This window comes from Hippocampus guttulatus, chromosome 2 (assembly GCF_054856545.1).
Source record: "Hippocampus guttulatus isolate MCC_2025c chromosome 2, RoL_Hgut_1.0, whole genome shotgun sequence".
Taxonomy (NCBI): Eukaryota; Metazoa; Chordata; class Actinopteri; order Syngnathiformes; family Syngnathidae; genus Hippocampus; species Hippocampus guttulatus.
Window position 1 is genome coordinate 25,570,627 of NC_141262.1, and position 12,778 is coordinate 25,583,404.

At 47.8% G+C, this 12,778-nt stretch overlaps 2 protein-coding genes across 2 annotated transcripts; both read right to left on the minus strand.

Moving 5' to 3' along the window:
• Positions 1–58: 58 nt before the first annotated feature.
• Positions 59–4,208, minus strand: fga (fibrinogen alpha chain). The gene is made up of 8 exons (XM_086104948.1): positions 4,040–4,208; positions 3,847–3,951; positions 3,544–3,727; positions 3,311–3,456; positions 3,139–3,237; positions 2,727–2,882; positions 1,562–2,123; positions 59–774 (listed from the first exon to the last, which is right to left on the minus strand). Exons 1-8 carry the CDS (start codon positions 4,100–4,102, stop codon positions 155–157), a joined length of 1,935 nt encoding a protein of 644 aa, XP_085961074.1. The 5' UTR covers positions 4,103–4,208; the 3' UTR covers positions 59–154.
• A 289-nt stretch (positions 4,209–4,497) lies between these two features.
• Positions 4,498–11,093, minus strand: npy2rl (neuropeptide Y receptor Y2, like). The gene is made up of 6 exons (XM_086104950.1): positions 10,157–11,093; positions 8,117–8,555; positions 7,917–8,049; positions 7,163–7,328; positions 6,916–7,069; positions 4,498–5,564 (listed from the first exon to the last, which is right to left on the minus strand). Exons 2-6 carry the CDS (start codon positions 8,363–8,365, stop codon positions 4,995–4,997), a joined length of 1,272 nt encoding a protein of 423 aa, XP_085961076.1. The 5' UTR covers positions 8,366–8,555; positions 10,157–11,093; the 3' UTR covers positions 4,498–4,994.
• Between the last annotated feature and the right edge of the window lie 1,685 nt (positions 11,094–12,778).

Sequence of the window (12,778 nt, forward strand, 5' to 3'; positions counted from 1 at the left end):
GTCCCAGGACCACATTGTGTCCAAGTGGATCCCACTAAAACACAACACACAGAGGAGATGAGGTGAACATCGATCGTTTATTGAGTTCAGCGCTGAACATTTTGGAAACAAGGGCTGGAAAGTCAACAGAACCAAAGGTCAACACAGGAGAATTTCATAACGTGGCAGGTCGCACAAACATTTGCACACTCTTGAGGCGGCGACCGTCCCACACCGCGCCGGCGCCGTCGTTGAGGTTGGCCAACTGGCAGTTGTTGTACCACCAGCCCCCGCCGCGTGTGGCCGCGCAGTTTCCTGCCCCCGCGTCATTGTCCCGGTCCCAAGTGCTGAACTTCATCCCGCTGTGGGACGCGGAGGACATTGCGAGGGCGTCGCCTGCGGTGCCGCTGTAGCCGGAGACATGTAACGGATACCCCTCCTCCTCAGGACCCACGCGAATCATGTAGTCCGCAGTGCTAACGCCCCCCTCCCCGTCCTGCATCTCCACCCTCAGCAGGGTCTCACCCTGGCTGGTCAACAAGTGGAGGTTCTGGTTGCCGAGCCACACCTCCCCCCTCCCCTGCGCGTCCACACGTCCGAAACCTTCGCGGAACTCGGCCCAAGTTCTGTTGAAGTTGAGCAAGCCGTTCTCTCTCTGCTGGACTAACAACCAGCCTCCCAACAACCCCTCCTGGAAGCAGTACGCTGACACGAGGTCGGCGGCGGCCGAGGCTTTGATATTGAACAAGCCGCTCGTTTCCCCCCGGGTGTGCTTGTGGAAGATATCCACGCAATCTGCAACACATCATTCGGTTCTTCAAATTCCAGAAAGTTCAACACGGATGCTAGAGCTAAAAATTAGAACGAGTTTCACTACCCTCAGAAAGTTAGGGATATTTGGTTTTCCGCTGAAATTTCAGTATGAACGTAAAATGTACATTTATCACCGTTAGAGCTGAACTTAATTTGAGCGCTAAACTTTTGTCAACCCGTTGAATGTCTCATTCCTTTTTGAACAACCAACGAGGTGTCGGATCCATGGAAATTTCCAAGGACTGGAAGTGTCACAGAAAGGCATAGAAGTCACGTTTGGAAATGTCCATGCATCAGACACCTCACCATCAGACAATTGTGCATTGACTACAGAAACATTCCAGGGTATTCAAAAGTTTAGCGCTCAATTTCAATTCAGCTGTAAAAGCAATTGTATATTTTTGGCTCATCTGAAAAATGTCATTCGGGAGAACAATTTAGAAATTCCCAACAAAAAGCAGCGGTTAAGTACAGGAATAGAAAATCGCAAATAATACCCTCAGTCGCGCCATATCAATTCAACATACTGTAGTTCCTTAGCATTAGCACGGGGCTTTTGGCGCCATCTTGTGGCATTTTAGAGCATTTCGGCGATTTTTTTTTTGGGGGGGGGGGCGCTACTGGTCCAAAATAATCTGTGAATAGGTCGAAGATGAGGAGCACTGTATTCCTAACTTCCTGTGAGTAGTGTATTCTGTGACTAGGACTCACGACGCAAAGGCCAAAGCTAGCAGATTGCGGCGTCACTCCAGGTTGGGGGGTGCAATACCTTTTCCCGTGTAATCGCTCTGGCGATCGACTTGCGCGCTGTGCACGCTTCGAGCGTGCACGGCGGGAACGTCATCATCCGCGTTGTCACTAAAGAACTTTCCCACGTCGAAGCCCACCCCCGTAAAGGGCTGTGAGGAGTCGAATTTTGTGTCCAATTGGCTTCCTTTGACGCCACCCACATGAGTGGTCTTGATGTTGGAGGAGACATGGCTCAGGCTGGGGAAAATGGTGTCCAACCCACCCTTGGAACCAGATACCCCTTGACAGGCGGGACCACCCTCTATGGTCTCCACTTGTTTTTCCACGGGGCCGTCCTGGGTCATCACCGTGGTTTTCTTGGTCACTATCACGCAACGTTGTGTGCTGGAACTGATGTGCATGTCTTCAAAGTTGCTACCGCTGCCGGTCAAGTCTCCGGTGTTGCCTCTTGAGACCTCAGTGATGGACTTAGAATGCGTGGAGGAGCTTGATGAAGAGGTGGAAGTACCTGGAACTTTGGAGATAGTTGCGGGGGAGGACATGGAACCTTCCCTCTCGAGAATCAGCTGGAGGGATTTCACCTGAGCAATGGAGAACAAGATAGCATCCGTCAGACTACTGATTCCCAACTACCGTGTGGAGAGATCAACAGCTCATTGCTTTATAGTTTCAGATGCCAGAACCCCCCGCCCCCAAATAAAAAATACCATTGTCAAAGTCACTGTTCTTTTTGACCTGTTTCTTGTCACATTTTTGGGGGTCAGAAACCGGCGTTTTTGGTGAAACCAATGCATGTTCGACTCTTGATTACTTCAGAATGGCAAAAGCTACGAAAAAAAATATTTCTTGTGAAATACATTCTTTTACTTTTTGTAGGTTCTGTGCTGATCCTGCAACCAAAAACGTCATTCTGTGCCTTATGAAAGACCAAAATGCTCTAAAATGCCTGGTAGTATCAGAAAATGCTTTGAAAACAGCTGGCAGTGAATATGTGAACCAGTATATTAGGTTTGGATTCGGGTTAACCCACCACTGAAATCAATTTCTGAGTAACCTGAGATAAGGTCATCGTTCGTTTAGGGGTGGAAGGTAATGTAAAAATAACTCAATACGGGTTTGGCTATGCACACCGACTACATGACTACATTTGAAAGTATGTTCGCGGCCTTGCGAGGCGCCCTGACCTCGTGGAAGATGTCTTGCTCTTGCTGTCCCGTCTTGGTAACCTTGGACTTGTAGATGGTGCCCTCGAGCGCTTCTTGCAACGGCCTGCTCTGCATCACTTCCAACTGGCGCACAGACTGGATGCCCTGCACCTGCTGGGCCTGGAGCTGGTTCATCTGGAAAAGACAACTTTTGTCATATTTTTGCCTCAATTCAATGGACATTGTGATGCTCTTTCAGATAGGTGCACCTTGCGCCCAGGGCCAATATAGTACAGAATGAAAAGGATATACTGTGCAATGAAGCCCATGTCAGCAACTCAGTCATATCAGTCACTCTTCACAGAGGATAAAGAATTCAGGACGATGATAGGGTCCTTTTTAAAATTCTCACTGGACCCAAAATGTCAGCGCATGTCAGACAGCGGCTAACCTGTTTGTCCAGAGCCACGTAACCGGCGTGGTCCACCTGGTGCTCAAAGTACTTCTCACAAGAACCTTTGCAGGACCGCAACTTGATGTCGATGTCCACCTGGAGGGAAGAGAGCGGGACCCTTAGAAACTTGTTTCACATTTCCTTCTCAGCATGGCGAAGCGAGGCTCACCTCAAGTTTCTGCATGTCGGCCACCTGATCCATCACCCGATCGCGGAGGGCCGCCAGGACTCGCAGCTGCCGGTCGATCTTCACCTTCATGTCGGAAATCCTCTGGCGAAGGTTCTGCGCCAAGTTGTAGTAGCGGTCGTCTTGGCCTGCGGGTCGAACAAACAACACGTCATCCTCAAGTCGCGCTCCGAAAGAGCACGGCGGGGTTCCGAAGGAGGTGTGCGGGGACCAACCGGAGTTCAGGATGAGCTTCTCCCTCAGGAAGTCGTACGTTTGCTTGGTCACTTGATCGGCCGAGCGGTGCCCGAGTTGGTACTGCTGCAGCATATCGCGGATCTTTTCGATTTTCTTCAGGAGGCTGTGATCCTGGTGGTCCATCAAACCTTGAATCCTGCAGCCTGACGGACACTTGTTACCCTGGCGGCAGAGGTGGAAAAGGTACTCACACTCTGTTTCATTTCAATTCATTTTTAGTGTCAACTCTCTTCAATGAGTGTTTTGTTGTCATGAAAAAAGAAATAAAAATCGAACATTACCCAGTCGTCGTCGGTGCAGAAAGGCCACTCCTTCTCGGGGGCGCACTTGTCAGATCGGGTGTTGGGCACCACGGGCCGCGCTCCCCTGGGGTCCATCCCGCTAGCCTGTGGACATTTGGGTTTTTTTGTGGGGGAGGGGGGGATAGTGTCACTCGATGTTCAAGCAACACAACGGTTTTGTCTGTTGTCTCACCAGCGAGGCGGCGGCGCACGCGCACACGAGGCCGAGGCAGGCCAGCAAACTTGGTCGTCGCATGTTGTCGAATGTTCCGAAGATCCCGGAGCCGTCCGGTTTTGAAGCCGCCCCCGACACTCGTGGCTCAGACGAGGTTGAGCAAACCGTGGAGTGGGCGACGACCTTTTGTGTGGCTGCACTTTGTACACAAACACGAACTTGCGCTTTTTCCCACCAACTGAACACTCGAACGGTAAATGAGATAGGTCATGGTTGCTACGTGAGACTTTAGTAGGGACTTACGCAAAGCCACTGTCATGTCACCATTTTTAGAAAGCCTTCATATTTATCCAAAAAATGCAATATGACGGCACGCCAGTATGCCACGTACTTCAGCTGGAACAGTTTACAATCAATATTTATAGGATAGCATGATTAAAAACATGACAAAGGAAACGCATTCTCGTCAAGAGAGGTGCTGGTTTAAAAAATGTAATATGTGTGCGGACGTGTTTTGCTCTGACCAACCGAAAGACGGAAAGACGTTGACATCAGGACAATTTTGTAACGTGATGGGTTAAAGAGCTCGTGGCGCTGCTAACGCTAACGCAGTTGACGTTACATTGGGCCCCTGATGACCTGCCAACACAAAACGTCTGAAATTGGATTGGACAAAAAAATAAAATAAAATAAAATCTTACATCAACATACAGTGAAAGCAGTTCATCCATGACAAACTAAACCAAATAAAGAGAACAGAGTGACGGCAATGTCTTAATACAGTTTCACGGCACGACTATTGGAATTCAAGTTGTAAATGAAGGTCAGTTCTTGCGGTAGCGTCGAGGCCTTCCCGGTCCTGACAACTTGTGTGACCATCAATCAACCCCACCTCCCTTGCCCACGGTCAGCTGCTACAGGCTGTAATTTAGCCACCAAAAAAATGAAACGGATGAATCCGGAACCCTGCTGTTCACACGTCGGTCGCGTTGAGACAGGCGCACGCAACTTCCTGCCTGGCCTCTTCCCTCTTCGTCCTCCCTTCATCTTCCCCATTCAACTGGCGGATGGAGTCCTTGCGCCCGCGCCGACACCCTCTATCCCGAAGCTTGAAGGCGGCCAGGAAGGCGGCGCGGTAGTTGCGGTTCATCCACCCGTAGAGCAGCGGGTTGGCAAAGGTGGAGCACATGGCCACCACGTGGAAGAGGGTGTAAAGCAGACGGAAATGGGGCATGTCCAGCACAGTGCTGTCGATGTCGGTGGCGAGCTGGAAGGCGTGGTAAGGGAGCCAGCTGACGGCGAAGACCACCACCATGGTCACCAGCATTTTTGTGGTCTTACGACGGCGGCGGTGGCGCTGGGAGCCCGCGGCCGCGCCGTCGGCCCCGCCCTCCGCCGGGCTGACGTGACCTCGCAGCTTGGACCAGATGCGGGCGTAGGCGAAAGAAATGATGGCAAGCGGGAGGAAGTATTGCAGCACCAACATAGAGACGCTGTATACCGTCCCGTCCGTGCTGGACCCGGGCCACTTCTCGGTGCAAACCTGTAGACGGGGGGGCCACAAAATTGCGTTGATGGGCAAAAGAGGAAGTACGGGAAATGGGTTCAAGACTCGCGTGCAGAGGCGGCAAATCCAGGAGCCACGGGTGCTTCGAATAACCGGCAGGTCAGGGAGCTCCCCGGGGGCCCTTTGCTGTGGTTAAAGCCAAAATGTGGCAGGGTTTTTTTTTTATTTTCTGGACCTGAATGTGCTACCTTTGCACGCATGTAAGTAACAAGTAAAGCTCAAGTCGAAATCTCCAAGTACCAAGTTGTATGTCTAAATAGTAACCCTCGAATCACCAACGTGGTTCGAACAATTCTCATGTCTCAAACGTCATGCTCAAGTCTCATACTTCAAGTCTCAAGTACGATGTCTGAACTTTCAAGTCTCAAGCAAGTCTCATGTCTTACATTTCAAGTCTCAAGTAAATCTCAAGCCTAAATCTTCCAGTCTTGAGCAATTCTCAAAAGTCTCAAGGCTCAATCTTAAACTTCAAGTCTTAACCCTCATAGTCGACCGTTTACAAAGAATGCAATATTTCTTTGAAGTGTCATAGCACAGAACTGCTTTATTGTCCATAAAGGGCAAAAAAAAATCCCAAGGAATTAATATAAACTATATATGTATGGATAGCACAGATGCCGCTGAACATTTTGAGTGTTTGGAAAAAAAAAAATAAGAATGTTTGTATAACACAACATACATCATTTACAAAATTGTAAAACGCGTAGATTCGGTATCAGTTTTTTTCGAAGGGCATAAGGGCGAGTCTCATGTCTCGAATTTCAAGTCTCAAGTCCCTCCCAGGCCTGATGAGCCTCATGTCTTAACCGTTTACAACCTGAGATTTTAAATCTGAACGTGTCGGCAGCGACACTTTTCACGCTGACGCGTGTCGGCGCCGGCGCGTCGCCGCTATATGTGTGGGCGCCGACACGTGTCGCTGCGAAATGTGTCGCCGCCGACACGTTCTGAAGTAAAGGGTAAACCTTAAAGTATCATGTGTCATGTCTTAAATTTGAAGTCTCAAGCCTGAACATTGAAGACTCAAGTCTCAAGACTTAATCTTGAAATCTTAAATCAGTCTCAAATCTACATTTCATGGATTCTAGCAATTTTCAAATCTTAACCTTGGAGCCTCAAGTAAGTCTCAAAGTCTCAACCTTCAAGTCCCAAGCAATTCTCATGTTTCAAACTCCAAGTCTGAAGTGGGTCTTTAGTCTTTACCTTCCACTCTCAACCAAGTCGATAAATTCCAAACCCAAGTGGAGTGGAACGTCTTCTACTTTTTGTCAAAACGGTGAATGGAGTCCAAGTCATAATGACTCGAGTGCCATCTCTGAGGAGGTACCTGGATGCTGTGCCCCGGCGTCAGCGCGAAAGATCCGTACTCTCGGAAGATGGCGAGGGGGCTGGCGAGCGCGGCGCTCATCAGCCACGTGAGCGCGATGACCCCGTAGCAGGTTTCCTTGCGCATCCTGGTCTCCAGGTGGTGAATGATGCACCTGTAATCACGGCGACATCGCTGTCACGCGTCAGGCCCCGGGCCCTCAGATAAACGCCCACCTACCCGCCTTCTTATCAACCCGTCGACTGACCTGTGGCGGTCCAGGGCAATGACGTTGAGGGTCAGAGTGGAGACGTGGACGGCGAGGCCCTGGGCGAAGGGCACCAGGAAGCAAAGGGTGCTGCCAAACTGCCACTCACCCTGAAGTGTGTAGACCAGCGTGAACGGGAGACACAGCGCGTTCACCAGCAGGTCAGCTAAGGGACAGGAAGTGGCATTTAAAGGACGCAAGACATTTAAACTGGGGTCCATGAGCGAGCCGTTGCTTGGGGGTCCACAACATAATATGCAATATATGAAGTACATTCATTCATTTTCCGAACCGCTTGATCCTCACTAGGGCCGCGGGGGGTGCTGTAGCCTATCCCAGCCGTCTTCGTGCAGTAGGCGGGGAACACCCTGAACCTGTTGCCAGCCAATCGCAGGGCACACAGAGACGAACAACCATCCGCTCTCACACTCACACCTCAGGACAATTTGGAGAGTTCAATCAGCCTGCCATGCATGTTTTTGGAATGTGGGAGGAAACCGGAGTACCCACAGAAAACCCACACAGGCTCAGGGAGAACGTGCAAACTCCACACAGGAAGGCCGGCGCTGGGATCGAACCCACGACCTCCGCATTGTGAGGTCAATGCGCTAATCACTGGACCACCCACCGGGCCACCCTCCCTGTTTATATAAATGTATACAGTATATAAATATAATACATATATACACACACACACACACACGCGCACACACACAAAAAGAGAGAGAGAGAGTAAATTGGGTGTTGGACGTACCGACGGCCAAGTTGGCTATGAAGAAGTTGGTGACGGTGCGCAGCGTCTTGAAGCGGTAGATGACGTAGATGACCAGAGAATTACCCACAAGCCCCAGCAGGATAATGGCGCTGTAGGCCGCGATCAATACCACCTGGAGCAAGGAGCGACAGACACAGCAGTTGCCGGGAGGCCCGTCGGGACGTCAACCTGTCACTCACCTGCACGCCGAGCAGTCGGATGGGGTCTTCGGGAAAGGTGCCGCCTTCGAACCCGAGGTGCTCCGCGTCGGCCAGCAAGTCGTCATAGTCGTCGTGGTAACTGAGATTTATGGACTCACTCGTGGGTGGGTCCCGATTGACGTCGACCTGGTCCATGTCGTATGTCCAGTTGCACACGTTGGAGAGCCAATCGTATTCGTCAAGAATCCGAGCTGATCCGGTCACGCAATTTTGTCCAGTTGCCTGCATCCGACATCCAACTGTATATATCGGATATCCAATCGCAGATGTATGTCCACGGCCACAGGTTTAAGGTCCAATCGTATGTCTTGCATGTTCAATAATTTCTGTCCTCTCTCACACAATCATTTGTCCAGTCGCGCACATCATATGTCCAGTCAGTCAGACTTACTGGCTTGGCAGGGCCATTGCACATTGCCTGTGGAAGGAAAGAGAAAGAAATATTTGAGGAATTTCAGTCGATTGTGTGGTGTGTGATGAAGAGCAATGGATCGCGTGGCGGTTAGCGACGCGTAAGGGGACACTGATTTATTCATCAACACGTTTCCCGCCTGTGCTATTTTTGGCTCACTCTCATCTGGAGGAGCCAGTGTAGTGAGAGACGCAGTCACCTGGAGGCGAGGCATCCCTACAGTATTATAAACAAACCTACAGGGACCTAGCATGCTGCCCTGAGGAATCCCACCTCAAATGGTAGCGTTGTCAGATGACGTCCTAGAGGGACCTAGCATGCTGCCCTGAGGAACCCTGCCGCAAATGGTTGCATTGTCAGATGACGATGTTAGAAAGTGACATAGTGGCTTCCTTACATGACAAAACAAAATACATATAGCACAGAATCATACATAAATGCTGACACCAGACTGAATGTGAATTTTGATTGCATTAATCACTTCGACAGGAAAAAATTCAGATTTTATGGCCAATACTGTCAAGTCCCTAATCCTAACCGGTAACTGAATCCTCATTATCCTTGTGCGATTCTTGAACCGTCATTTGAAATAATGTCCTGTCTTTGAACTTTGGGGATGGAAATTCAAACTTTTTAAATCGGATTCATCGACAAAATAATCGACACAATCGATTATTTAAAAAATATTAAGATCATCGGTTGCAGCTCTAATACTGTATACATCTCACATAAATAAAATGTAAAAACAAAAATGCATTTGATCTAGGTTGTTTTGTACGTAACTTGAGTCTGTTCATGCTTTCGAAGACTTCTTTAATCACCAACAAAAATTTGGACAGTAAACAAACGGTAAGAGAACCGTGTGACTCTGCATCTCACAGTTGCCTGACTGAGCCTTTTCACCGACAATGCCTCAAGATGAAAGACGTAAGGAAGTAAAAAACATACAGTATGTAGGTTTTCACTTCTGGTAATTTCACTGCCACTGATAAATAGCCTTGTCAGTTATATTTTCGAACGGAGATGGGTCGGGGAGTGTCTGATGCTCATTCGCTGCGTCAATCTTTGAAAACTCTGAAATCGTTGAAAACTTTGAAACAATTTCACTGATGCACAACCACCAGTAGATGACAAGGCCCTCTCCATTTTAGATCTCAGCGCAGCTCGGCTTGTGAGTCTACTGGAGGGAGCGGCTGCATTTTGTCCGACCCGCCTCTTTTCTACCAATGATCATAAATGAACAGAAAAAGGGAGAATCTAACTATTTTTTTCCCTGGTGAAAGTCCATTCCGTCATTCTGTAGATTTGGTGTAGGTATACAATCGTTGAACACAATATCCTGTGGGTCTTGAAAATGACAAAGTACCCTAAAATGGCCGGCAGTGAATGATTAATACAATAATAGCGGGTTCACTTAAATTTACATCTACTCTGTATTTACATGATGAATGTTTGCGAAACATTCATTCATGAAATGGCAGACACACTTGTTCAATTAATGAATGACACAAGCCCCTGACATCATCCCCCAAAATAAAAGTGACACTTGAAGAGTTGATTTGTATGAATATCATTCTCAAAATATATTAAAAGGTTGACACACTGACCAGTTGGCGTCTCCGTGGTCCAGACTCCAAAAGTCCTCGGCGGTCCAAACAAACAAAACAAAAAGGTGATGTTGTTTACTTTTTCAAATCATCCATCACCTCGTCACCTAAGATGAGCACGTTGCATCACTGCACGAGTTCGAGGAGGCGGCGGCAAAGAAGAAGAAGAGGCAAGTGAGGCAGGGGAGCGTCACATTGCAGAGGCGGGGCGTGCTTGCGAGTGCGAAGAGAAAGATGACGGAGGAGGAAGATCAAATCAAAGTGAGCAGGCGGGAGGTAGCAGATGGCAGTGTCATGACAATAGAAAAGAATTAAGATAAGATAAGATAAGAAAACCTTTATTAGTCTCGCAATGGAGAAATTCCCAATTCACAGCAGCAAAGTTATGAAAGGAAGAAGTAGAACAACAAAATATAGGAGCTGCTGGAAAGGCAGCCACTCTCGCGGCGCCATTTTGAAGTCAAAATAACAAAAATAACACAACAACACAACACAGACAGTCGTGCATTCTTCACCACTTTTCTGCATACACTAACAAATGATTCATACAAATGCATGAAAAATACAAATTCAATTCACGCAAAATACAAAATAAATGTGCAGCGCTTCTCACCCTGAGTCACCCTTGAGGCCAATAAAATTAAGTGAGGAAATGCAAAAAAAAAAAAGAAAAAAAAGATAAACCCCAAAAAACGAAAATATGCAAACCGAATAGAAGCAACACCGGGGGGAGGGGGGGGGGTGTTCTGGCAATTCGCTTTTCTCAGCCGAAAATCCCTCAGGAATATCCCACCTACCTCAACTAAGCACACAAAGAAGCTAACGGCGCTAATGCTACAGAGCCAACCGTGGCCAAGCAAAGCTGCTTTGTGGGGATCAAAGTGCGCGCCGTTTCATTAAGATTAAGGCCAAGCACATTAATCAGACGGCCGATTCCACATATTACAAGATAAGGAAAAGCATCAAGGATATTGAAACACCCGCACCCCACGCGTCCTCCAAAAATTGGCAGATTTTTGTGCATTTTTCTCTCTTCTCGGAATGGCATTCTGCCAAATATCAAAATCGGCATCAGTTATATACATGTGTGTGTGTGTGTGTGTGTGTGTGTGTGTGTGTGTGTGTGTGTGTGTGTGTGTGTGTATATATATATATATATATATATAAAGTAATTTGCTTGATGGTGACATTTAAAGAAAAAAGAAATCACATTCACTGTGCGGCAACTGCTCACGTGACAAAAACAGGCATGCGACAACCATGGCAACAGCTCATCTGTGCAATGGCATGTCGCACCAAGTGAAGTTGAGGATGCGAGATACAGTTTGGGTTGATCGGACTGGTTTTGATTCAGGAAAAAAAACGAACAAACAACATCAACAATCCGATATAGATCATGTCATTTTGGCCTGGATCAGTGATACCGATGCAGTGATATGCGTTTTGCAATATTGTTGTTGAATATTGCGATTGCTGCGATATTTAACATGTACCTAAATTAATTACATTTTAATTTCCACAGGAATTTTTTTTTTCATGCGGCAAGATCAGTGGACACAATGTACTGTTACATTTTTCGGTATGCAGCTTGAGGAGGAAAACTTGTGGACACCGCTGACATTTGCCATTTTGCTAGTGTGACCATTTTAGGGAATGGCGCATTGCCGAGGTACTAGCTTGGCCTCGACAGAGGCGGGCTCTGTTTACTGATTGCAGTCAACCGGGAGGAGAAGTTTAAAGTTTTTCCTCATCTTATCTAACATTCTTCTTTGACATTTAAACAGACCTGTTTGATGCTGCCGGTCAACCAGCGATGAAAACCCCCCCAGCTAAGTTCACTATCAGTGGAGGATTTCAGTGACGACGCTTGCTGCAAAATGATGCAAAGTGGAAGTGCATTACATTAGCGTACCAAACGTACAGAACCACCCAAACTGGAAACAAGAACTGGCACATGGTCTGTGCCAAGGGGAGGAGAAGATGAGAGCATCAGCAGAAGACAAGAAAGCCAGGAGAAAGAACAGCCAGGACAAACAAGCGCCCCCATCCAACTGTGTGTTTAGGTGCATCCACTGCAACAGAGACTGTCACTCCCGGATCGGCCTCTTTAGCCATACCAGACGGTGCTCCCAGTCAGGCACAAACAGATAATCACACTGTGATTGAAATGCCAATGAAGAAGTTAGCGTATTGCCAAGGCTACACTGTAAAAACTAAAATACAACCCAGATTAAAGATCTCAGTTCAAGGAAAAATATGCACAAGGAGTTATCTGGCTGGACAGGACTGGATTTGTGAAAAAATACTGCTGCACCTCAGCCTGTACATCTGGCGACTGACCGTTGCACTTGTACCAAACCACTGCGGTGAAAAAAAACTGCGACTGCTAGCTGTTGTTCTACGTTTTGAGGCTCCACGTTTTGCCGACAGAGACTCTCCACGCTTTGCTTTTTCAGCCACAGCAAGATAGTGGTGTTCAGTCACATTGATTGACGTGTGGTGGGCCGCCAAAGAAAAATAAATTTTCCTGCCCTATTGGCAGATAATTGATCTCAAATAAGTCATATATTCCTCATTTCATTACCTTTAGTTTTGTTTTTTAAAACCAGTTTCATTGAGCAT

Coding starts and splice junctions, on each gene's coding strand:
- fga (XM_086104948.1), bottom strand. CDS start 4,102: ATGCGACGACCAAGTTTGCTGGCCTGCCTCGGCCTCGTGTGCGCGTGC. Junction 3,728..3,846: donor TCTGCACCGACGACGACTGG/GTAATGTTCGAT, acceptor CTCTGCCGCCAG/GGTAACAAGTGTCCGTCAGG. Junction 2,883..3,138: donor ACGTGGCTCTGGACAAACAG/GTTAGCCGCTGT, acceptor TGTCTTTTCCAG/ATGAACCAGCTCCAGGCCCA.
- npy2rl (XM_086104950.1), bottom strand. CDS start 8,365: ATGCAGGCAACTGGACAAAATTGCGTGACCGGATCAGCTCGGATTCTT. Junction 8,050..8,116: donor TCCGACTGCTCGGCGTGCAG/GTGAGTGACAGG, acceptor TCCTTGCTCCAG/GTGGTATTGATCGCGGCCTA. Junction 7,329..7,916: donor CATAGCCAACTTGGCCGTCG/GTACGTCCAACA, acceptor CCTGTCCCTTAG/CTGACCTGCTGGTGAACGCG.